This window comes from Microtus ochrogaster, linkage group LG7_11, assembly GCF_000317375.1.
Source record: "Microtus ochrogaster isolate Prairie Vole_2 linkage group LG7_11, MicOch1.0, whole genome shotgun sequence".
In the NCBI taxonomy this organism is placed as follows: domain Eukaryota; kingdom Metazoa; phylum Chordata; class Mammalia; order Rodentia; family Cricetidae; genus Microtus; species Microtus ochrogaster.
Window position 1 is genome coordinate 9715167 of NC_022032.1, and position 24524 is coordinate 9739690.

Sequence of the window (24524 nt, forward strand, 5' to 3'; positions counted from 1 at the left end):
CAGACAGCGGGCCCTGGGAGCAGCCAGTCCTAAGCAGAGATGGCTGCTGGTCCCAGAGCAGTGGTGGCGGGCCATGTGGCAGCAGGCAGTGGGCCCCAGTCAGAGACGGCTGCTGGTCCCCGAGCAATGGCTGGTTCCAGGCAGGGAGACACATGGCGGGCGGGCAGGCAGAAGACAGAAACATGGATAGTCACGACATGCAGGGTGAGGTTGAATGTTTATTCAGGGGGTTATTATGGAGGAGGAAGGGTGAAGGGGGGGACAGAGAGAGAGAGAAGAGGAGAAAGGGACAGAGAAGGGGGGAAGCAGAGAAGTGGAGAGAGAGGCAGAAGCGAAGCTACCTCTCCGAGAGGAAGATGGAAAAGAGAGAGAACGAGCTCAGGCCGGAAGCTGAAGATCAGCCTGCCTCAGCGGATGGGGAGGGGAATGGGTGTGGCTTGTCTCTTAAAGGGACCAAAACCATAACAACCCTGACTTACAAAGTTCCAGGACAGCCAGGGTTACAGAGAGAGAAAACCTGTCTGGGGAGGAAATCAGACCAAACTAAATAACAAGAAGAAAATAAAGATTATTTTATTTTTTAATTGTAGTTTCTTAGATCAGTTTTATAAAATTAAAAAGTTTATTTCACTTTGTACCCTTGTTTGTTGAATAGTTTTCTTCCTCACATAGTTAAAAAACAATTAAATTTGGGATCCTTTCAAACCCTATTGAAATTTTGCCTTGTGATCTAATGTTCATCTTAAATGTATGTGTAGCTGTAGTATATCTGTAGAGTTATGTAGATAACAAATCCTGTAACAGCTGCAGAGCAAGGCAACGCAAAGCTTCAAGAAAAACATTTTATTTAAAAAAATTACTGGACATTGTTGGTACATGTAATTCTGACACATGGGAGGCAGCAGGAGGATTGAGATCTTAAAAGCTTAAGGCCAGCTTATGAGTTCGATAGGCAGACCTTGGGTTAAAGCACAAAGTAGCTGGAGATACAGCTAAGTTGTAGAGCCTGCAAGGCCCTGGGATTGGTCACTAGTACTGCTAAAAACGTAGGTAAATGAGCAAAAAAAAGTCATGAACTTTCTCTGAAAATAGTTTAGTATCTTGTTTTTAGTAAAAGGGAACAAGGTCAGGTGATGGTGGTGCATACCTTGGAAGCAGATCTCTGAGTTAGAGGCCAGCCTGGTTTGCAGAGCAAGTTCCAGGAGAGCCAGGACTACACAGAGGAATGATGCCTCAAAAACAAAATAAAATAAGAAAAAGGGAATAGTTGGGTTTTTTGTTTGTTTGTTTTAATGAATGAAAGTTATAGTGTGTGTCTTAGGATTATTTAGCTGTTGCTGTAGTGAAACACCATGACCGAAGCAAGTTGGGGAAGAAAGGGTTTATTTAGCTTATTTATACTTCTGTATCACTGTTTATCATTGAAGGCAGTTAGGACAGGAACTCAAACAGGGCAGGAAGTTGGAGGCAGGGGCTGATGCAGAGGCCATGGAGGGGTGCTGCTCACACTTACTTGCTCTTCCTGGCTTGTTCAGCCTGCTTTCTTATAGAATCCAGGACCACCAGCCGAAGATGGTACCACCCACAGTAGACTTTACACTTCCCCAAATCACTACTTGAGAAAATTCCCTCCACCTGGGCAGTTAGGGAGGCATTTTCTCAGTTGAGGTTCTGTCCTTTTAGAGGACTGTAGCTTGTGTGAAGTTGACATAAAACTAACCAGCACAGGGTAAGTTTTTTCCTGTGTGCATGAATACTTGCTTACCTAAGACAGACAAAATGAGCACCAATCAATGAGTGCAGTTGAAATTGTAAATGTATTGCCGAAGGCCTGGCTCAGATTAGTATGAAGTCATAGACTTTTTAAGAGTTGTGGATTTAGGGGTACAAGTTACCTGCCGACAAGCTCTTTTCCGTAGACTCCATCAGAGTTTGAGGGCTGAAGGTTGAGCCAGTGTGGAGATACTGGGAAAATGTCTTCCTTCATTGGATAGCCTTGGAGGAGAGGAACAGTAGCCGCTAAGGAAAGCTAGGAAGCCCAGAGCCCTGTCTGGATTATTTTATTACTTAATCATTTTTAAGACTGTATCTCTCAGCTCTGTGTACCCATAGCTGGTCTTGATCTGGGAACCCCCCCTCTCATATCCTTCTCTGTCCTCGGGCTGGGATTATGGGAGTGTACCACCACACCTAGAGCCTCCTCCTTTCTTTCTGTCAGACAAAAGCCTTAATAAACATCGTGTGGGAATGGAACCACAAGGAAACCTAACCCTCAGGGAAGGACAAGAATTATGGTGTGTTCCTAACCTTAGAGGAAAGGAAGTAGCAGAGAAGGACATTCTGGAACTCAGTGTTTGCCCAAAACAGAGGCTTAGCCCCCCCTGCCCCGCCTCCTCCCCATCCCCCCTCCCACAGTGGGGTAGTGTGACTGAGTTCTGTGAGAGTTCCAGGAATATGCAAGGAGGCTATATATATACATATAGGATTGGAGATCAGCAGCCACCGACAGATACTGCTGGAAAAACAGACTGTCTGGAACCCACGGAATGGCTTAAGGAATTGGAAGCTAGTGGTTCATTATGGTAGCAGAAGAGTTTGCTGACCAAGCTCACATCCTCACTAGATTGACTCAATCTCTGCATGCTTGGCAGGAGGAAAGGCGTTCCCATTTCCAGGCATACAGCCTATTCACCTATGATTCCAACTGTCTCACAGAGGATGTCCTGCTTAAAAACAACAACAACAACAACAACAACAAAATCAACAAAACCATAACAAGACAAAAGAAATCAATACACTATTGAGAACTAGGACAGAATCCTTTTCTTCCTCCTCCTTCCTTCTTTCTAGACAGTTTCTCTGTGTAGTTCTGGCTGTCTTGGAGCTCAGTATATAAAGCAAGCTGGCCTTAAATGAAGAAATCTCTGGCCTCCGCCTCCTGAGTGCTGGGATTGAAGGCATGGACTACCACTTACCGGCTAGAACCAAATTCTTAAGATCACATATTTGAACTAGAAGATACATAACTTAAAATAACTGATAACCTTAGTAACTGATAATGCTGTCTAGTAGAAAAGACTAAGAGCATCAAATGAGAAGTGTGGCGACAGCTGAAGAGAGGCTCCACTAGCCTGTCAGTGTGCACGGCGATCAAGGGAGATAAAGGCTGTCATAGAAACAGAAGAGAGTGGAGGAAAGAGACCAAACAACAACAGCAACAAAGACCCACAAAAAATGAGCACCCCTGAGTTGTAGGACAATCTCAGATGGTCCTAATGTATAATTTACATCTGAAGGAGAGAAGGGAAGAAATACTTTAAGACCAGTGGCCAAGATTTTCCAGAATTAATAACATCGAACCAGGATGGATTTAAATCATGAGAACACAGGTAATATCATCCCTCTCCAAACAAGCAAACAAATAAACATCCAACATAGTTCAGACTGAAGGTGAAGAGAAAATATTGAAGACCGTGAGGGGAAAGAGTCATTACAAAGGAACAAATAATTACAGCAGAGCTCCATAAACTATGTGCATGTGTGTGCATGCATGCATGCATGTGTGTTTAATCTATGTTGAATGACTGTTGCATATGGTAAGAGATGAGCCTGCCTTCCTTTTCTACTTGTACATTGAATTTTTTCACAGTTTTGTTTTTGTTGTATGGGTGTTTTGCCTACATGTATGTCTATGCATCACATTTGGGCAGGGCCATGGAGGCCAGAAGAGAGCATCAGAGTCCCTAGAATTTGAATTATAGATGGTTGTGAGCTGCCATGTGGATACTGGGAATGAAATCATGTTTTTTTCTGAAAGAATAGCCTTCCCTACTGATCTGTCATATAGCCTGCAGATGGAGCGTGTGACAACCTATGGGAAGGCTAATGGGAAGACTCGGAAGAGGCATGTTGGTGTAGGGATTGGATGGCAGTCAGGCCTGCACAGCAGCCTCTGTGTCGTGGTGAGCGGGAAGCCTAGTGAACCACCTCGGCATTCAGAAAGGAATCTTTTAGATCCCAGAGTACGCGCTGGAAGACTTGACCGTCTCAGGTTGTGTGTATGAAAGGAATGCTGACACGGCTGTTAACAAGCTTGTATTAAAGCTGTCTTTAGAAGGGGAATTAAAGATGCAAAGAATTTGTTTTGCACATGTTCAATACAAGAACAAGATACTGAGGCTAGTCACCTGCCTTTCTCCTTTGTTTCATAAGGGCTATTTCTCAACCTACCCTAGATTTGTTGTTTTTTTTTTCCTTTCCCTTTTTGTCACTTACCAATGCCTCAGCAGATTTAAAAAAAAATAAAAGAAAACTTTTTTAAACAAGATGTTATAAAGCTTGGGGGCCCCATCTCCCCAAATGCTTCTTTCATATCAGTACAGAGGTGGAATACGTTGAGCTCAGGGCCTTGAGCCAGTATTTGAAGAATTTGCCCCAAAAGGAGGAACTGTGTTTAGGACTAAAGAGTGTTACTGCTTCTCTTACTGTTCTAAGAGATTGGACTCACTGGTGACTGTCCTGCTGCCTTCAGGTCAGACCCTTTTGTTGCTGTGTCCAGCACTGGAGTAGTCTTGCCTTCTCTGTCTCTCTGTCTGTCTCTCTCTGAACTTTGCCTACCAAGATGCAGTGGTCTATAAAATGTCTATGGTCAAATGGATAGTGACTACAATAACTACTGTCTTGTTATAGAGTTCCAGAAACTGTGGAGGAGTGTCACTGTGGATTCAATGGATGAGGAAAAAATTGAAGAGTATCTGAAACGACAGGGTATTTCTTCCATGCAGGAATCTGGACCAAAGAAAGTGGTATGTCATCTTTAGACATGCAGTTCAGTCCCTTCTCTGCTCCTCATCCTGCTCTCTGACAAATGAGGCGCTGGTTCCCTCTGCCAGGTTTTCTCTGGGCCTAATGTATTAACTTGGCCAGATACAGCCAGTGAACCCACCCGTAGGGATGCCCCAGCCTGGGAGAGCTTTCTCATCATCCTGCAGCTGTCCCAGCCACATTTCTCATCTCTGATCCTCTATACACTTTCTCTGGTTTTTCCCTCCTCCCCTACAGGGTTTCTCTGTGTAGCTCTGGCTGACCTGGAGGGTTACACAGAGAAACCCTGTGTGTTTGGCTGGCCTCCAGCTCAGAGATCTGCCTGTCTCTGCCTCCCGAGTGCCGGGATTAAAGGTGTGCACCACCACCTCCCAGTCCTGTCCCTGATTTCAAAGGGGAGCTTCATCTTCATCTGGTTGGTCTTTCTTAGACTTCATTGTCCCTCCCCTGTTCTTTCATGTTGGTACCCAGTGGATCTATCATATCCTGATGATACTGAATTGTCCTTTTTTAGCAACCATGTATAGTCTTTATAGTGCTTAAATTCTACTCATAGTGGATATTAAAATGAAGTCTGGTAAATCCCTCTGTACCTGTTAACTACTAATTTTAGTCTAAGAACAACCAGGACAGAATTACCAACACTCTAGACTTAGGGCTCTAGGGCTCTGCTTGATCCCCTTCCCATGCATGCTTTGTAGCTTTTTTTCCTTTTTTTTTTTTAAGAAAAAAAAAAGAAAGAAAAAACAGTGACTCTCTAAGGGTCAGTGAATAAAAAGATTTATTGTTGCTGGACAGTGGTGGCACATGTCTATAATCCCATCACTTGGGAGACAGAAGCAGGCAAATCTATGTGAATTTGACGCCATCCTGGTCTACAGAGTGAGTTCCATGACAGCCAGGGCTACACAGAGAAACCTTGTCTCAGGGTAGTGGGGAGGGGACACACACACACAACTCCTAATACTTGATTATTGTTAATTTTGAATTTTCAAAATGTGGTGTTTCAGGTATACAGAATAAAGAATATTGCAAAGCTTCATGTGCCTATGCTTTTTCTAGTTTTGTCATTTTTCAATATTTTCTAAAGCTCACTTTTTAAACCGCTAAGTGGCAAGTCCTTTTTAGACATGGTAGTGGAGACAAAGCACAGACATTCCTTGCCTCTGATTTTAATGACTTAATGGCCACCATACTTGTGTTACACTTTAGGTCCCTGCCTGTTCATTGCAGAGGGCATCAGACTCGTTGGAGTGCTGTGATTGGGGTGTGTGAGGGATAGGTCTTTGGTGCTGGTCTCTGAACTTGTTCAGTAAGTCCTAACCATCATGTCTCCTGGAGTCACTGTTGTTTACTCTCTTACCTTTTTCTGCAGGCCTCTATTCAGAGAAGGAAAAAGCCTGCTTCACAGAAGAAGCGACGGTTTAAGACACATAATGATCATATGGCTGGAGTGCTGAAGGATTACTCGGACATTACTACCCCTGGCAAATAAGGGAACGTTTTTATCCTCAAACAAGGTTACAGATACAGTCAAGATCTTTTGTGATGCTTGGGATCTGAAGACTGTCTGCCTTCTCATCTGCTCCTCTGGACTGAGAGGAGCAGTTCAGTTTACACAACAGGAGCAGATTACCAAACCCAGCTATTGTCACCCAGCAGGCTAGTGGGAACGGTTCCTGTTAACTCCTGGGTTGGTTGGTTTTATTTTTCTAGAAAGACACTTAGCATGGCACGCGGGTGTCTTTGCTATTTATCTTGACTCCATGTTTTCTGTTGCTTTAGAACAAGTTGGCAGGTAGTGCTGAATGCAATATTTCTTTATTCCAAGAGAAAATATTTATAATAAAAGTTTGTTTGTAGGAGGATCTTTAAGAAGTTAGGAAATTCAGTTTGTCTCTCTTAATTTGCGAAAATAGCAGGGAACAGCCACAGTCACTGATTGCTAGGGTGGGCATTTGGGATGTCTCAGAGTGGTGTCAGTACTGCTGGCAAGTGTGTGAATCCTCTTTGGAACACAGGGTATGACTCTGGTGAATAAGCTAAGCAATAAAATTACACTAAACATAATTGTTAATGCTTTCTTTAAAAAGGCTAAATAAGTAGTAAGTTGAATTCATGATTTGCTACTATCTTGAACAAGGATGAGGAGACTCTTCTTGCCAGCCTGAACATGAGCTTCACCATAGCCCAGCTCTCAGGTGGCTTTCCTGGCCATTCTGGTGGAGGGACCCTCTGTCCTGTTACTGGTCCAGTTCAGTGAGAACCCTTATTATCAAGCATGTGTGCAGTTTTAGGGTTTTCACTCCTAAAGAAGGCACTTTCTTGCGCCCTTTGCTATGACTTGCCCTGCTCCTTTGAGTTGATTATCACAGATTTTCTCTCTCCCATTGGAATGGTATTGTTGGAATATAAAAACCAAGTTTAATATTCTCAAACAAGGTGCAACAGTAGCCCAAAGCATTGGGCTTTTGATGAATAAGTATTATATCCATTTCATGTCATCTTACCTCTGAACTCCAAAATATGGTCTAAGAAGATGTCATACTGTGGTTCCCACATAATTAGAATATAAGAGATTTGCCATCTTGTTTTGTGTTTGAAGGTTTCTGCCGGTAAGAGTATATAATGCTTATGGTGTCAAGGTAGTTTTCCCCGTAAATTAGAACTCACTTATCTCCCAGCAGATGCCTCCGTTTGCAAACCATGTTCTCAAAGCCACGTTACGGCGAGGTCTGCAAGTACAAGACTGTCTCAGGCCTCATCTGACTTGATAAGCAGGCAGACTTCAGGCCTCACGGACAGGTAGGTGCTCAGATACATGTTTACTGCCAGGCCTGCGTCCTACTCACCTCTAGCTAAGCCTGCTTTCGTTTGTGCTTTAGGTACTGGTTTGATAATTGATCTTAATTTCTTACCTCTCTTCACAGAAATGAAGAAATTGAAATCTAGAAAAATAAAGTATCTTGCTAGTTACTAAACTTATAAATTCTATAATTTTGTTTCATTCATTTGCATTGTCTTGCAAGTATTGTTCCCTTTGACCTATAGCCTGTGTGAGTATTCTCTCTGCTGAGGTCCTGGGATGGCATCTTGGAGTGATATGGGTAGCAGACAGCCTTGTGGGAAACTTGAGAGCCTGGTTGTGTTCTGTGACTATAATAAAAAAGAACAGGCCCTGGCAGCAGTTCTGGGTGACTGCAGACACTCCTCCAGCAGTTCTTCTGGGTGACTGCAGAGTCCTCCAGCAGTTCCAAGTGAAGTCTTGATCTCACCTCTGCCAGTTGCTGCCAGATCTGCTGCCCTTTAGAAGCAAGTGGGAATGGGCACGGTTGAGAGAGTTAAAAGGCTGCATCTGATCTATAATTCATCACAGTCACAAGCTTTTAGGGGCTAGTTAAGAGAAATGGAGTTGAGCTTAGAGTAAAAAGCGAACCTCTAGCTGCTACTGTCACAGCCTGTAAATATGGTCGGGTGATGGGCGGACCCAGGGGATGCAAAAAACGCTCGATACTGGTTGATTTGACTACTCAGGGAAAGGCAGTAGAGGAACTTCGGTTCCAGTCCTGGGGAGCCTGCGAGTGTGCAGCCAGGATTTCTCTTGTGAGCTTTGTTTGAAATCAAGAGTGGAAGCATGTTCTGAATGTAGGCGCTCCAGGGACAAGTACATTTGGATTTATGGACTTTATTCTTGTAATGGCAGTTATCTGAGACATAGAAGATGAAACTTGGTGTCCCCTTTTCTTTCTAGCTATTGCTTTACTTTGAAATGATTTGGGAAGGGTTGAGGTTTTCTCAGGTTTGGCTAGGGACATTGCTGTCTTTGGAACTGCATGTAGGACGGTTGTTTCCCAGTGGGTCTGTCCTGAGAGGTCAGTAGGTGTTCACGAAAGGAGAGGACCAGTGGGGACTTGGAAACCCTCTCAAACTATGTGGAGTACTGGCTCTGGCCTGTCTTGAGAATTTGGGGACAGCATGCTGCGGAAAGACAAATTGGAGTAGGTCCTGACATTGTGGCACTGCTAACGCACGATTTCCTTCATAAAAAGTAAATATATGTGCCTGGACCATGACTGTACCACCTTAGCCATATCTGACCTTGGGAACTGAGTGTGACCGGCATGGTTAACACTCGCATGGGAGAAGTCTCTCTTGAGCAGATTGACAAATGGCCCCCTGGAAGTATGGGCTGCAGTGTGGCCCAACCCCACTGGTTTGGTAGTTGCTTAGTACATTCCTATGACCTCATGCTTTCCAGACTGGCGAAAGGCCAGTGGCTTTTCACCTTGCCAGAACACTGTATGCACACAGTTCTAAGTTCAATCCCTAGAAACAAAACAAAAATAATAGGGATGTCAAAAGTGATAACTGGCCAGGCGCTTGGTGGCACACACCTTTTATTCCAGGAGGCAGGTGAATCTCTTTGAGTTTAAGGCCAGCCTGGTCTACAAGTTCCAGGACAGGCTCCAAAGCTACAGAGAAACCCTGTCTCAAAAAAAAAAAAAAAAAAAAAAAAATCAAAAAACAACAATAAAAAGGACCAGTATTTTAGAGAACATGTCACCAGTCACTGACATTCTCTAGCCTTCCAACAATGCTGTAAATGGTTTTGTCATAGAGAATATTAACACCGGTTTAAAAAAGAGGAAGAGAGCATCGTTCTTAAACCAGGGGAGAGCACTAGTTTCAGTGGACAGTTAGTTGTCTCAGTAATTGAGATAAAGAATTCAGAGTGTGTTGGCTATGCGTAGCTCAGGTAATGCTTACAGCCTCAGCGTTTCGGGTGCTGGGATCTGCACCACCTCGTCTTGCCTCCTGGTGGAGTGGGGCAGCACCAGTTGCAGTCTCATGAAGAAAGGGTTAGATATGCAAAAACTTGGAACAGTGACCCTGGAACACAGAAGTGATGAACTAGAGGTGTTCTCATTTGGAAATTTAGGATTTGCAATACTCATTTTAAGTTGAAATTTAGTTGGGGCATTTAATTTTAGATGCTAGTTTTATAGTCTTGTGTTCCTGGGAAGAGTCCATTTTGCTGCTATCATTGTTTTGAAGCCTGTATAATTAGTGAACAAACAAACCAGTGTACCCATTTCCTAATCCCAAATTACTGGTTCCCAAAGGCCCTGCATCCATTTCCGCTCAATATAGTGACAGATGATATTCCAGAGGAGCTAATGAAGCAGGTAGACAGACTGCTTGGTCGGTGGGAGTTTCTCTATGGCTTGCACTGGCTTGGGACACACCTTGCGGGGACTTATCCTTAGACACAGCTACTCAGTGCATCTCAAGTATTTGTGGAAAATACTTACAGAAGTGGCTGTTTAGGGCGGGACTAGCTTGAGGTAGGACTCTCCATCAGTGCCAGCTGAGTGGTAGTCTCTGGTGCCTTAGAGTTGGAACCTCACGGGAGGCTGAAGACAAAGCCACATGGTCAGTGTGCTCTATAGAGCACCCTCAGGCACTGTAAGAGCCGGACGGTGGCTGTGAAAGCTTCACTAGTCTCCAGGAAGGCCAGATGATCAGAAAGCAGTTACTATGCCTGGTTTGGATGGTCTCTGGAAAAATAAGCCATGAGCTGAAAATACCAGTGCTGTAGACTGAAGGTCACCAGTGACTATTATGTGGCAAGAACAGTTAGGAGGTGAGACAGGCTGGGGATCAGAAGTTTGGGGTCACCCTTGGCTGCATAGCAATTTTAATGTAAGACCTGGGGGGGGGGGACCGTGGGAGTGTATAGAATACTGATATCTTGATTGAATCAGCAGCCATATTTTTTTGTTTTGTGTGTGGCTGCCTGAAGATGATGTTGTAGCCCATGGATGGACCTCCAATTTACTGCTCTGAATCACTAGATGTAGGGGCTGGGCACCTAACTCCAGTCCTCTGTAAGAGCAGCAAGCTCTCCACTTTATGAGCCACTTATCCCCAACAGAATTTGGACACCCCCCCTCCCCCCCCTACACACACAGGTCTCACTGTGTAGCTCTGGCTGGCCTGGAACTCACTGTGCAGCCCAGGCTGGCTTGAACCTGAGAAGATCTGAGTGTGCCTCTTGGGATTTAAGGCACATGTGACTATGCCTGGCAGAATCTTAGTAACTGAGCCGAGTTAAAGGTACACAGGTGGGTGGGCTATAGTTACCTGACTCCCACTCTGAATCATGCCTAGTTCTGCCTCTGCCTGGAAATGGAAATCTCTGCATTGTCGGGCTTGATTGGTTGATGCTGTGAATAAGTTCCCAGACGATCATGTAATAGCTGGAATAAACTTTATTATTTTATTAAAAATGACAATAGAAAAGTACCTTTACACAGTTTATAAAAGCATAGTGGTGAGGTGGCTTTCCTTACAGCAAGTAGTCTGGGAGCCAAGTGGGGGGGGGGGGGGGGTTGGGTTTGAGCAGTCCCTCAACACCAGTGTGGCTGTGTGAAGTCACACTGCTGCCCGCCCCCTTCCTTTAGTTTCTAGTGAAAAGCCCTTACTCCAGGCCTTAGTGTTTCTTTTTCCTTTTTCTCTGTTTAATAACCTGTAAAAACTTGACATTCTTATTTCTAATGAAAAATAATGAACCCCCACCAATGATATAACCATTAAAACATGACGTTTTCAACACAACAAGTAGATCAATAACAAAGATACAAAGACTGTGATTATGTTAGCTATACCAGCAGCTGGAAATTCTCAGAGGTCACAGTATTACACATGGCTCTTGTCTGAGGAGCAGGAGAAGCTGCCCCGTCACCACCTCTGGAAATGTGTCGGAATACAACACAAGGCTAACTTTGGGCTCTGAAGAAGTCTTGAAGCGCAAGGATAACTGCATTCATTGCAAATGGCCGTGGTCACATGTCCCACCCAGTGCAATGCAGTAGGTAGTCTCGGGATGAGCAAACAGTATTCTGGAGAACATGATGGACGGCTGCCAGATGTTAAAACCACCAGCTCAGGTAGGCCATACTTTACAGAATCACTTGGGATGTGATGCCCATTGTTGCCAAAGTATCTGGGTGGGCGGCCTGCTTCTCCTGAGGCCTTGTTGGCCTCACAGGTCCAAACCAAGGTCCCTCCACTTAGTGGGGTGGACTTTATCTTTCCACTGGTAAAGAGAACAGTTTATGGAAGGTGAGTGATATATTAGGTCCCACACTCTGAGGGTGCTATCATAAATGGTAACAATATAATACAAGTATAAAATGGCAATACCTCACTTGGCACAGTTTGTATTGTTGCAGCCATAGCTGCCATGGGTTTCAGATGGTATGCTGTGCTCGGGAGACATTACCTAAGTAGTAATTCCTGCCCAGCTGTGAACACTGTGGTGAGAGATGCTCCTGGGGCTTTGTCTTGTAGAGCTCACTTCTACACCATGTCACTAACGTGCCCTGACTCGGGGCCAGGCAGATGGAGTCCACACATTCACAACACAATTGTGGAAATTTCAATGCTATTCAGAGACATGCCTCAAACATGCAGCTTATTTTAGAAGAAAAACAAGATAGATGTCATTAAAAAGCATTCAGAAATCAAGTGCAAAAGTGATCTAACCTAGTGTAAGAACTCCTCCCTCCATTCATAAATGCTTGCTAGAAAATACTAGCTATCTTGGCTTTACTGTTGTCTGTGTTCCACCTGAGTATGTCTCCAAACTGTACAGAAACGTCAGACCATGCATTCACAAATAACACGTATTTCTTAAAATTATACAGTGTAAAAGAGTAAAACACATTTTATTATATATTTTTTTTTCTTTGAGGAAAACAGATGTGTGATAGAGGCTGTGGCAAAGTCTTGAAGGGATCAAAACTGGGCAAGGCGTTTTCAAACCTGAAACAGAAAGAAAACGTGTTGGAAAGCAACCTTCCAATCGTGTACATCGATCTTGCTGAGCTATGAGACAGGTAGTGTCAGCAGACTAATAGGTAAAGACTTCAAACTGGGCACTGGAGCCTGAGGCAGGAGGATCAGCTGGGGTTCCAGGCCAGCCTGGGCTACAGAGAAAACAAAGCAAAGGACCCGACCAGATGGTTCAGTGGGGTAAGCACATTGTCAGGTCTATGATCTGAGTCAGTGCTGGGGACTCCCGTGGTCAAGAACAGGTTCCTTGCAAGTGTTCCCTCACCTCTCTCCACATGCACGGACGTGTACAAAATAAACTGTAAACTCCCCTTCTTCCCTGAACTTTGAAACACATGCTTGTGTATTGTGCGTTGTGGTAGTCAGCTCTTTGAGCCCGGGATATTCAAACTTGCAGTCCTTCCATCTCACAAATGCTGGGTACGCGCTGCCACTGAGCAACTCCAACCGGTTCTGGACTGTACTCTCCACAGTTCCACAGTACTGTCCAGGATGCATGCACTGTAAGCCCATTTTTATTGTCATTCACTTTATATTCTCCAACTCCCATATTTTTTCACTGACAGGTTAGACTCGTGTTGTCAAACACAGAAAAGGTATACATACAAGCAGACTAGGATTCTGTACAGAGAAAGGCTTATGTAATAATGGCCTACAAGTTTTGAGATCCAAATACAATGGCTGTGTACCTGTGGAGCTTGGAAAGGCACCAGTGAGAAAGAGCTATGCTTTCCAGAGCAGGAAGAGACCTGTAGGCGCACAGCTGTGAAACTAACGCTCTTCTGTCTCGCAGTTGCGGCAATCCTAGCACGTCGGCAGCTGCTTCCTGTAAAAAGCTGTAGGAACGCTGTAGCCTTTGAGTGACCACTTCCTTCTCTGTCCTCTGGCAGCAGCATTCTGAGTCAAATGTCTGGCAGGGATAAACAGCCAAAGCTCCTTCAGGAACCTCTCACTTTCTGCCTCTTCTCACACTTAGTACCACTGGGGACCGCATACCCTGTGATGCTCATGCTGGGAGAATCTGAATGTGTCCATCTCTAGGCGGGCATGGTGGTGCATGCTTTTAATCCCAGAAGCATGGGATCTACATGCGAGTTCCTGGCTAGTCAGGGCTACTCTGTCAGACCCTGTTTCAAACCAGTCACCAGAAACACTTGCAAAAAGTGCCTATCTTTTCTGTTAAACCCTGATTTCTGATGTCTACCTGGGAGTAGGTATGCCCAGCGTTCCCACAGGCTAGGTATGTATGGGGTGGGAGGAGTGGGAACCGGGGGCAGAAGAGGACAGATGGAGTTACGTTTTAGGTGACAGCAACAGAGATTCCTTGTGAGCCTGTGGCCTCATGGCCTGACTCACTTCCTCACATCACTGATGTGCCAAAGGAGCTTCAGCTGAAGCACACTCGTCTCGGGAGGCTCCTGCTTGCCTTGCTCCCCACAGAGCAGATGTCCCGGGGAATGAAAGTGGTTCACAGAAACTTTCCACCATCTACAAGTTCTGCCGCCTCCTGACCTTGAGTACAGCCCATCAAACCCATTCTGTCCTGCAGGGGCTCCGCACTAGGTTTGTGCAGCTCTTCCTGGCTCAGAGACGGCCATCTTGGGAAAGCAGCAAGACTAACAACTGGGATGCTGCTGTCAGTCACCCTGAGAAAGGACGGACAGGATGGCAGGCTGCAGAGAGCAGGTTAGCTTTGTGGCTCTGCCTGGCAGGGGAGGTGGGCTCAGCTCTTGAACAGGAGTCTAAAGTGGCCTTTGTGTACTGTTCCAGTCAAAGCTGTCACCATCTCTATCTGTGCCTGCTCTGTGGCCATGGGCAGCTCTGTCCTGGGACCATCTTCTTCCCACCAACCCTGAGTAGCAGAAGATGATTCATGTCATATTTCTCCACTGGCTCCCACTCCCTGGGCCCCTTAGTACAACCTTCAAGACTCGTCTGCCTGTATTTCCCCTTTCCTTTTCTACACCCACTTAGTTACAAAACTCTTGTCTTTGAAAACTCATTTTTCCTAGGTCCAATCCAGAAGGGCTTTGTAGGGAGAAGTCCCTACAGAAGTAGGCAGAAATGATGTTGGATGTTACTTTCTTCCCCAAGACAATCCTCTACCCCAGAGGAGCTAGCAGGGCACAGCAAAATGTTCCTTCATTTAGACACTTGGGCCTTTGTCTTAACATTGATCTGCCAGGCAGGGTCTGCACTAGAGGTCCAGCCTGGGCTACACACCAGCTCTGGGGCACCCTTCTGTGGGAAGCTAATCCCTCTGGGGTGGGGTGAATAAGCCCCAGATTCTGGCTTTGTACCACTCTCCCTGCACACAGGGTCTTTGGAAGTTGGGAAAGAAGGGGGGCAGAACCTATAGTTAGTTCCCTGAGCTTTCCAGAACCTACCCTGGAGACGTAATTCTCACATGGGAAAAGAATGTATCCACACTGCCATCTACGTCCCAGACCGAACACAAGGTCAAAATGCAGCTATTTCAGTCCCTGTAAACAAGGAAGAGGTTTAGCCCGGAATGGAGTTCAAACCCTGGAATGTGTTAACAAGGATGTTTAAACAGAATCCAAAGACGTCCGGGAACACAAAGCACTACGGAGGTACAGTGGGCTGGGTGACGAGGGGCAGATTCTTTTCATAAGAGCCTTTTGGGAAAGGGGATCCAGAACAACATGTAAGTGGTGTCTTAAAAACCAGAACAAAAACAGCTGGTGGTGTGGCTCTGACAGCTTGACAGACACCCTGAAAGTTATCCTGACTTCCTGAGTCCTCTGCTCGTGCACCAACACTACACAGCTTCAAAAGCAGCAGCAGCAGCTGTACACAAGACAAGACACAGGGTACTGTGGCCGGATACCTGTCGGTACATACAATCGTAAGACGCTGACTTCAGCTGGCCCTGATGTGTAAGCTCACTAGGGCACATCTGCCACCACACAGATGGAGGATACCTAGGGTGGAACAACCGCCACCTGGGCTTCGGCGTTGCTGAGCTACACTCGGCCAGGCACCAGGTAAATTTTCTCCCAAACATATTAACTGTTTTGGTCACCCATCTGCATAAGCTTGGCCTAATAACTGTTAGTGATTTCCCTCCAAACTTCTAATGCTACCCTGACTCCGTCAGACAAACTCATTTTTATACCTGTCAACTTAATACTAATATAAAGTAAATATTTAAGACATGTCAAGTGTTTAGTTCTCTGCAGAGACCAGTCTCCAGGGACCCTCCCTGGCCATGTTTAGGCCTGGCTCTAGCCTAAGGGTAGAGGGAACGCTCCCTCCTCGCTCAGGTGTGCCTCTCTGTGCATCAAGGATGCCTTAGATTGGTGACAAGAACAGCCACCACACTCCCTCCTGTCTGTAAGCCATGGTGGCCTGGGACCTGCAAAGCTGTCTGCCATGGCCCTCCGTGCCTGCTTCACGGCCCCCACCTGACCCACCTTTCTGAGCATTCCAGGGGCATCTGAAACTCTAGTCCTGAGCCCCTTGTTGCTTCCTGCTCCTTTATTAGGGCTTTCTGGTACTGGATATACCACCTGCTTCTGACACTGGGCTAGTGGACCTTGGACAACTAATATTTTGGTTGCTTTACCGCACTTAAAAACTGTCTGGCATGGGGAAGAAGTTCAGAGGGACAGCGCTTGCCTGGCATGCACAGGGGCCTGGCTCTTATCCCCAGAACTACAACAAACTGAATGAGTACCTATCAACTGACCTTTAAATCACTCTAGAGAAAGGAAAACCCTTCAAAACAAAGAACGAAGATCAAGAGCACTGTGGGCACCACTGCTTAGGACAAGGACGAAAGGGAGCAGATCAGAAGGCCATACAGCTTCCGGGACGTCAGCTGCACCGCACGGTGTGTCACCCGTGTCACTATGGTACCTACGACAGCTCTGCGCTACCGTAGGAAACAGACTTGGGCGGGGGAACGCACATTGTACTGGTGGCTCGCTCGGTCCTACGAGGTGCTGATCTCTGTGTGAAGTCGCTCATGTCCCCCAAATGCTGCAGTGACCTTGGTTGGCTGCCTCATCTCCGTCCTCAGCAGCAACCCTGCCTTCCTTCTGACTCATTTTTTTTAATAGGCCCATCATAAGGAATGAAATTTGTCTCCTTATTTGGGCTGAGGCATGAAGTGTCCCTGGCATTCTGTTACCCAAAGCCAAGTCACTGGAAGCTGCCGTCTGAGGTGGCCGCGAGCAGGTCATCCCGGGTAGTGTATATTGTAATTTCCTTTACAGACTCTACCTAGGGCCAGGCCTGGTGGCACACACCTGTAACCTCAGCACTTGGCGGGCCGAGAAAGGAAGATCCGGAGCTGCACATCAGCCTGAGCAACCCTGACTTCCAAACCTGATGACTGAGATTCTGATAGCGACTACCGCCTGAGAAGAGAGGCCAGAAAAGCCCCATGACACAACCCCTGGAGAATCCACACTCACCAATTTCAGCAGAGGCTCAAAACATGTCCCCCAGTAGAGAAATGGCTTCATTATACTTAATGCAATTGGACAGTTACTATATCTTATTTCCAACAAACTAACTGCTGGTTTTTCAAATGAAGGCTTGGGAGCTGAAAGGGAGGGAAAAGCTGCATTTTATGAAATTTAAGTCATAGTGCTCCTATCGAGAATGGAGCCTCTTTACTCGAGAAGGCCATGGGTAACTTGCCAACTATTGCCAGGCACGATGGCATTTGAGCTTCCCAGCACTAGAAAGACTGAGGCTAGCCTGGGCTACATAGTAAGGTACTATTTCGAAACAAAAAGCACCCACTACGAAACCAAACTGACGGTTACTACATCTTGGCTGCCCTGAAGCAGCTTGTCACTGGAAGGGTGCGTCAGACAACTGGACTGGTCGTATGCAGAAGCCATAGGCCCATGTAGACAGAGGCTGTGGTTCCAGGAGATGCTGGTGCCCATCCTGCCCACACTGGTTGCCACCTGACTTTGGCACTCACCAGCAAAGCTCCAGTTCTGCAGAACAGCTGGATGACAGTCGCCACCAGTGAAGATCGCATTAATACCCACAAGACAGATTGCAGCCGCCATCACACACCCGAGACCTGGGTGGACAGAGAGAGCTGTTAACTGCGCATGGCAACCTTCTCTGTGGTCCTCATGCTGTCTGCCTGGGAGCAGGAAGACCAGCCTGCTCCCAAGCACACCCCCACTGCAGGATGACCTTTCAAGTCCAGAGAATGCGGGTGGGAACGTGGTCTGGGGACTTGGAACAGGGTGATAGGCTACTGGGCCAGAGGCAAGGGCACTCAGAAGTCACTACAGAGACATTTAAAGAGGGGCAGGTATGAGTCTGGTTTCATAGTAAAAGCTGGGCTATTTGAGGGAGGAAACTACCTAAACTCCCCCACCCTCTGTCACAATCCGTAGTGACCAAGTGTGCCCCCCACCCAAGGCTGGCTAGCAATAGCAGCCCTAGGGTGCCCCCTGAGGCCCCTGGGCACGTTCCAAGCCCATCTACAAGGATCGGAAGAGTCACATTCTCCAGACATGGTACAGTGTGGATCTGCCGGGCACCTTCGCCGGCTAAGCCTCCTACACAGGGCATTAAAAGTTGTCGCTCCCTGGCAATTCCTAGCAGACTCCACGCTCACCCCATCTGACCTATTATGGTCATTTTATTACTCCACTACCCTCCTCAGTAAGCTATAGTTGCTCACTGAATATTTACTGTTACAAGCTCAAGTGTGATCCTGATAAAGTAACAGGAACTTCCCTGGCTTCTGAGGCTATTGCAATACGAAGCACAAGGCTGGTCTCTTCTAAGAGAGTGGGGTGATTGCTGGAGCCACAGCGGCCGTCTGGGCCTACAGGAGGACCTGACCTTAAAGACAGACGCAGACTAGGCTGTTCCTCCCAAAGAAGCTGGAGGCATAAACAGCTAAATATCCTGCCGTTTTAGCTCCCATTACCTCCTCTAACCCGGCAAGGCTGTAACAGCACATGCCTGTAATTTCTATGCCGTGGTTGAAGGCCAAGCGAATCTCACAAGTTCTTAAGAATATTATCTCATCCCACACCAGTCCCCAAGTTCTTTAGAAGACTTGTTTAGCTATATTTGGATGTCCCAACAAGCAAGGCTGTCACTGTGTTACTTGTAAGGAGCGACAGAAAACGTGTTCTCTTGTTCTTGGTGGAGCTGGAAAATTGATCATTTTCAAAACATGTCTTGCAAACACTATCATTGTTCTCTGTCCCCCGGCTGGATCATCACCAAAATGCTAGCGATGGGGTGATAACATGTAGACAGACTAAATCTCGCTTATGCCGACCACATGCCAAGCCAACAGCGTCAGCAAGCTCAGCCTCTGGCCACTCTTCCAGGTCTTCCTCACACCACCAGCGCGTGCGAACCCACACACCCTGCTCCGCAGGCTGAGTCCAGGGCCTCCGAGTGGCCGTTGTGCGCAGACAGGGTCCACAGGGTTCCCACAGGAATGTTGGACACAGCAGGTACAACCCCATGTACACAGAGCTGGGTCAGTTTATATTTCGAATTTAGTCATTTGTTTTATGCTTGCACTAAGAAGCCAAAGCGGATAAACTAGAGATTTCTAAGGCAGCAAGACATAGGGCTGCACGCCTCTAACCCTAACACAAGAGTAAGGCCTCTTCTGGAGTAGGCCTGGGACTGTGGGGATTAAAGGAGAGCCTCCAACAGTCGATACTCCAGGTGTGACGGCAGGCTGTCTGGCACCCTTAGTGCCTCACTCTCCGTGCCGGCACCCTCTGCTGTGGTGTGGAGCCGCCCACCTGGCCAGCAGTGCCCTTTCAGACATGCGCTTTGGTCACCTCTGCTTCTATTAGCTCAACAGCACTGCTGTTCCCAAATCTGTTTTATATTCCCCCAAAGTGCACAGCTTGGATCATAGCTGACTTGGGAAGGAGCTGGAGTGGTGGCTGCACACACCTAGCTCCATGCGACAGTAATGGCACTGCCACCCAAATCCCTTCTGGACGATCTCCACATGACACACACCCGAGACCACCTCACACCCCAGGCAAGCGCGAGCCTGGCCCATGTACACAACTCAGAAGAGATGAACTACGTTCAAGAGATGCTAGACCTTTCTGTGTGGTGATGGCGAAGTCCCTAGCCCCGCTCTGCTACCACCGGGCCTCTGGCCGACAGAAAATAGTGATTTCGGGGAAAATGTGAGCATGGTCACACAAAGTGTACAAAGTCTTTTAAACCGGAACACATATAACGGCTAAGAGATGCGCTTCTTCCTTTAAGCCTCGATGAACAGCAAACAAAACAATGAAGAGAGACTTGGGTGCCTCTGTCATTCGCCAACTTGCTCACCCACCGATATCAGTGTCCCCAGAGCACCTACCAGATGGCAGAAGCCAGATGGTTTTCCTGCCGCTCTGATTCCACTCCATGCATTCCTGCTGCGGGCAGCCCCAACCCTGACCTCCCATCACCACGAGGGCTCAGCAAGCACAGCCAACATTCTGCACTAATGACCGACCCGTCGCTTACCTGAGCCTTCCTGTGGGAACTCTCCTTTCTCAGGAAGACAAGGCTAGCCCCATCACCCACCACCCTTGCTTCTTCCACGGGCGCTCACAAACATGTCAAGGTAGAACCTAAGCCACCGCAGGCTTATTTACACACGGTACCTCTTCAGAGTCTCCAGTGCCCTAACAAAGTACTGAACCTCTGCCTCAACCGTGGGAAAAGTGAGTATCCATTTTACGTGGCCGACTCTCAAAATAGAGGGGCTTTAAGAGTCTGTCACTGTCAGCATCAGCACACGGGCCAAACACCCTGCATTAGCATCGAACAGGACCCAAGCCCATCCCTTCTACCCACTTCCCTTCCAGGTTCACAGAGGGCTGAAGGATCTAACTGGGGAGCTGTAACACTTAGAAAACTTCAGTTCAGTCATACGCCCCAGCTCAGAACTACAGTGCCCCTTGCTTAAGGAGAAATTCAGTCAAGACACCAAACTACAGAAGGTGTTTGTGTACTTGAATATTTAGGACAGACATGGTTTATAACCCCACTTAGGGGGTAGGCCCCATGACTAGGAGCTGGCCAACACTAAAACTCCAGGTGTTTCTGTAGACTTTTTGTCGCATATTGCTTTGTTTGGTCATTTGGCTACACATTTCCAGTTTTTATGGGTTTCGTTTGTGTGTTTTTGTTTCTGGTGCCTTTTTTAAAAAAAATTTTGGTTTTTTTGTTTACTTATTTGTTTTCTATTGGTGGGGAGGTAGGAGGAGTTGGGGAGGGAAAACTGATCTGACTATTGTATAAAAATTATTTTTTAATAATTGAAAAAAATGTATTTTTAAAAAGTGGGGGCTGGAGAGATAGATAGCCCAATGGTAAGAGCACTTGTTGCTCTTGTACAAGACTTGGGTTTGCTTCCCAGAACCCACATGGTGGCTCAACCACCAGAACCCCAGTTCTGGGGGGGTCAGATGCCCTCTTCTGGGCTCTTGGGGCACAGTATGCATGTGGTACACATACATGTAGGCAAAAACGCTCATACATGTAAAGAACAAATTAAGTAAGGCAAGACTTGGCAACAGCAGCAGACTGCCTCCTATTTAAAAAAAATCTGCATTTGAGTGGGCCACGTGTCCGCCACAGTGGGAGGGGCTTCTCCCTAATGCCGAGAGCAGGTGAACCATGACAGAGTCATCAACTTTCCCGATGCCCAGTATATAGACCGCTGACGATGCATGGGAGGACAGGAGCCTGGTCCCCAAGGGAGACTCAAGCAGTGCCGGGCCTGTTCATCTTCCCATCCCAGGTGAACACTCAGGGGCAAACCACGGGAGGGCTAGGGGCACCGAATGGTCCCCGGAGAAGCCAAATACTTACACAGCCTTCAGCAGAACTGTCGGGACTTCCAACCCTGAGAAGTAGCCTCGGAGGGAGGGAGCCAGCGCATCTGAAAAGACAGGAAGAGCAGTGAGCCAGGGGTCACACCTCACTGTGGGTCCCCAGACCTCCTCACCACTGAGGGGTCCATTCACACTGGCCAGGGTGGGAATCCCTGCCCAGGACCTGAGAAACACCACAGCTGCACCCCGAGAGACTTTCCAGAAGCCCTATGAGCATACCAGTCGAACTTACGGGGCAGCACCCACTTTAGCGGGCATTGGGGTCCCTCCAACCACCCGATCTTGTCAGAGTTAACAGGCATTAAGAGGCCCTGTGGGTTCTTCCTTTCTATACTCCCTTAGAAATACCCGAGCTGGGGAGAGCGGCCTGATGGTATAAGCAAACACCAAGGGCGGGGCACTTCATGACTCACTCCTCCAGAGACTGGCCTGGCGGGAACTGAACTTTCTCCAGAGCCTGCTCTCTCAGGAAAAGGGTCGGCTTCCTGATGTGGTAGGATGTCTGGAAGACCAGGCGGTGTTCACAGTGCCCTAGGGGCCTGTGCAAAGAGCTAAACCCAGGTCAACAGCAGTGCTGTCTCTCCCAAGACAAGCTAACACCACCAGGCTGAGGGTGCCTTCTCCGCCCGTCAGAAGGCTCTGGGTCCCATGTCACACAAAAGGTCAACAAGAAGCTTTGCATTCTTAAATACCATACATTGACAATGCCAGCTTTGTCTGTAGCCTGTGGGGCACCTGTGGGCCAGTCTCTAACTCACCATGAAACCAAGATTAGCCTTGAGGGGCTGGAGAGATGGTTCAGCAGTTAGGAGCACTGGCTCTTCTTCCAGAGGTCCCGAGTTCAATTCCCAGCAACCACAGAGGTGGCTCACAACCATCTGTAATAGAATCTGATGCCTTCTTCTGGCATGAGGTATACACGTAGTGCACTCATACATAAATATGAGCAAAATTTTCAAAAAAATTAGCCTTGAACTCCTGATCTTCCAGCCTCTATTTCCAGAGAGCAGGGCTTACTCTACTTGCTCCTCTTTCGTTAAGTAAGAGGGAAGGCCTCCCACTGAGAACAGTGAGCAACAGGGAAGATGATGCTGGAAACAAGAGATGCAAATGACAGCAACAAGGGGGCGCTTGGGAAGCCATGATGGAACCTTAGCACCGGGCAGGAGAATCTCTTAGCATCAAACACCAAGATGTAGCAGGAGCCATTTTGGCTGAAGAGGAGGTACCATGGGGCCAGAGGGAAATTACAGACAACACTAGGACTCCGGGGACTTGGGGTTTGGGGAAACCTGCCCTGTCTCAGAGTCCAGCTCAGGACGTAGAAGCCCTGACTCTAAGGGCTGAGAAGCCAAGGGATCGGGTCCCAGGGAGAAGTTAGCGCTTGCACTTTCGCGCTGGTCCCCAAGCAGTCCTTGGGGTTTCCTGCCAAGTGAAGGACTCCCACACACCCTTGCTGACAGTGCAGGACAGGAAGGCCAAATGGGGAACCCTGCCTACTAGGCCAACCTAGGGTGGAGACTTCTGCTCTGACTGGGGCCTATGCGGCTCTAACAAAACTGAAGGAAACACTGAGAGCTTCTGGGGCATCGGCATCTACCTCAAGGTGCCTCTTGCGTCATCTTGTGTATGAGGTGTCCTCTGGGGACCATCTCAGATATTATTTCCAGAAAGCAAAGACCAGCAGGCCAGAGGACCAAAACCTTTGGGGGTAAAGCCACGTTGCCTCAGAGTCCTCAGAGCCCCCATGGGTCCTTCCTTAAAGACAGGCCAGCATCTTTGCCACCACTTATGGCAGGAAGGGTGGAGGGATCAGAAACTTGTCCTTGAAGACAGACTAAAGACTCACACCTGGGTGTCTTCTATAGGACCAAGGGAGCTAACAAAATCATGAGGAAAAAATGTGGGAAGGCTGCGGGGGGGGTTGGTTTGGGTGAGGTAGGGGTGGGAGTGGGGAGGGGGTTGGTGGTGCTGGAAGGCTAGAGACAGGAGCAGAGGGGTGGAGGGGCTGGAGACCAAAGAAACCAGTACCTACCCTTGGCTCACGGCTTGATCGTCTGAGAGCAAAGTTGGAGCTGCCTTCCCAAGTCAGCTGGGAAAGGGTGGCCTAGGGGCCAGGCCCTCAGGCAGGGGACGCTGGGAACCTAAACCTAAAATGGTCCGTGTGCACTGGGTCAGTGTGGAGCGGTGGTGGCAGTTGTGAGGCCTGGGTGTGAGGTGGGGATGTAGGGCCCTGAGGCCGACATGGGATAGTGTTCACTGAGGGGACACAGGAATGGGCTGGCGGGGGGACAGTGAGCTGAAGGGCAGATGGCATGGGTCTGGGACTGGTGAGGGTGGCTGTGAAGAGAGAGGCCTCCTAGCCGTCTGTCTGCCTCTCTACCCGCCTCTGGCTCCGGCATTCCCCCTCCCCACCCCCCACATGCACACACGTGCACACACACCCGAAATCACACGGTAGCTGACTAAGAAAAGATGGACCCCCAAAGCTCATTGCCTGTGGTTCACGGCTGGGACTCCAGAGTGCTGCACTCCAGAGACCTGAGGCAACCCACCTTCCAGCAGGGGGCAGTGCCTGCCAGGCCAAACTGAGCAGCTCCCTGTTCTAGTAACCAGAGAGAGGCAGAGTCCAAGGGGCACAACCGGGAGTGTGGGCAGCTAGCCCAGGAGGACAAGCTGTTTCGTGCTAATCACTACACTGTTTGGAGGATGGCAAGGAGAAGGTTAACCTTTACCCCCGTTTGGGTTGTTTGAAGCTTGTGGCCCCAGGTCACTCCTGTCCAAGCCCTGGACAAGATGCTTCTGACTCTTCATTACCTCTGCTAGGTAGGACCAGTGGCTTCCCCAAAGTCAGCTCTTCAGGAACAGTTAAGTCCACACCATGGAAGAAGAGTTGGCTTCAAGGATCATCCCGGCCATTCCTGCCTCATAGAAGCATGTGCACATGTGTACACACGT

At 47.7% G+C, this 24524-nt stretch overlaps 2 protein-coding genes across 9 annotated transcripts in view; one reads left to right on the top strand and one right to left on the bottom strand.

Annotated features, from left to right (window-relative positions):
• Gtf2e2 (general transcription factor IIE subunit 2) overlaps window positions 1–18179 on the top strand; it is a 61600-nt gene extending 43421 nt beyond the window's left edge. For 2 of the 5 annotated variants that reach the window (XM_013352031.2, XM_005362516.1), the window contains exons 7-8: window positions 4690–4805; window positions 6200–6895. In XM_013352031.2, the coding sequence (XP_013207485.1) occupies window positions 4690–4805; window positions 6200–6319 (236 nt within the window). In that variant the 3' untranslated portion in view covers window positions 6320–6895. Of the gene's footprint in view, window positions 1–4689; window positions 4806–6199; window positions 6896–7511; window positions 7722–7754; window positions 7777–18168 lie in introns of those variants that run through there. The other 3 variants (XR_003378298.1, XR_001229288.2, XR_001229290.2) reach the window with 3 other exon arrangements.
• Window positions 10822–24524, bottom strand: part of Rbpms (RNA binding protein, mRNA processing factor) — a 149536-nt gene continuing 135833 nt past the window's right edge. For 2 of the 4 annotated variants that reach the window (XR_001229292.2, XR_001229291.2), the window contains 3 exons: window positions 21544–21613; window positions 17645–17749; window positions 12532–12651 (listed from right to left, as the gene is read on the bottom strand). Coding sequence is in view for 2 of the 4 variants with exons in the window: in XM_013352032.2 (XP_013207486.1) it covers window positions 12558–12651; window positions 21544–21613 (164 nt within the window). In the remaining 2 variants the exon portion in view is untranslated. Of the gene's footprint in view, window positions 12652–17644; window positions 17750–21543; window positions 21614–24524 lie in introns of all 4 variants that reach the window. The other 2 variants (XM_013352032.2, XM_005362513.2) reach the window with 2 other exon arrangements.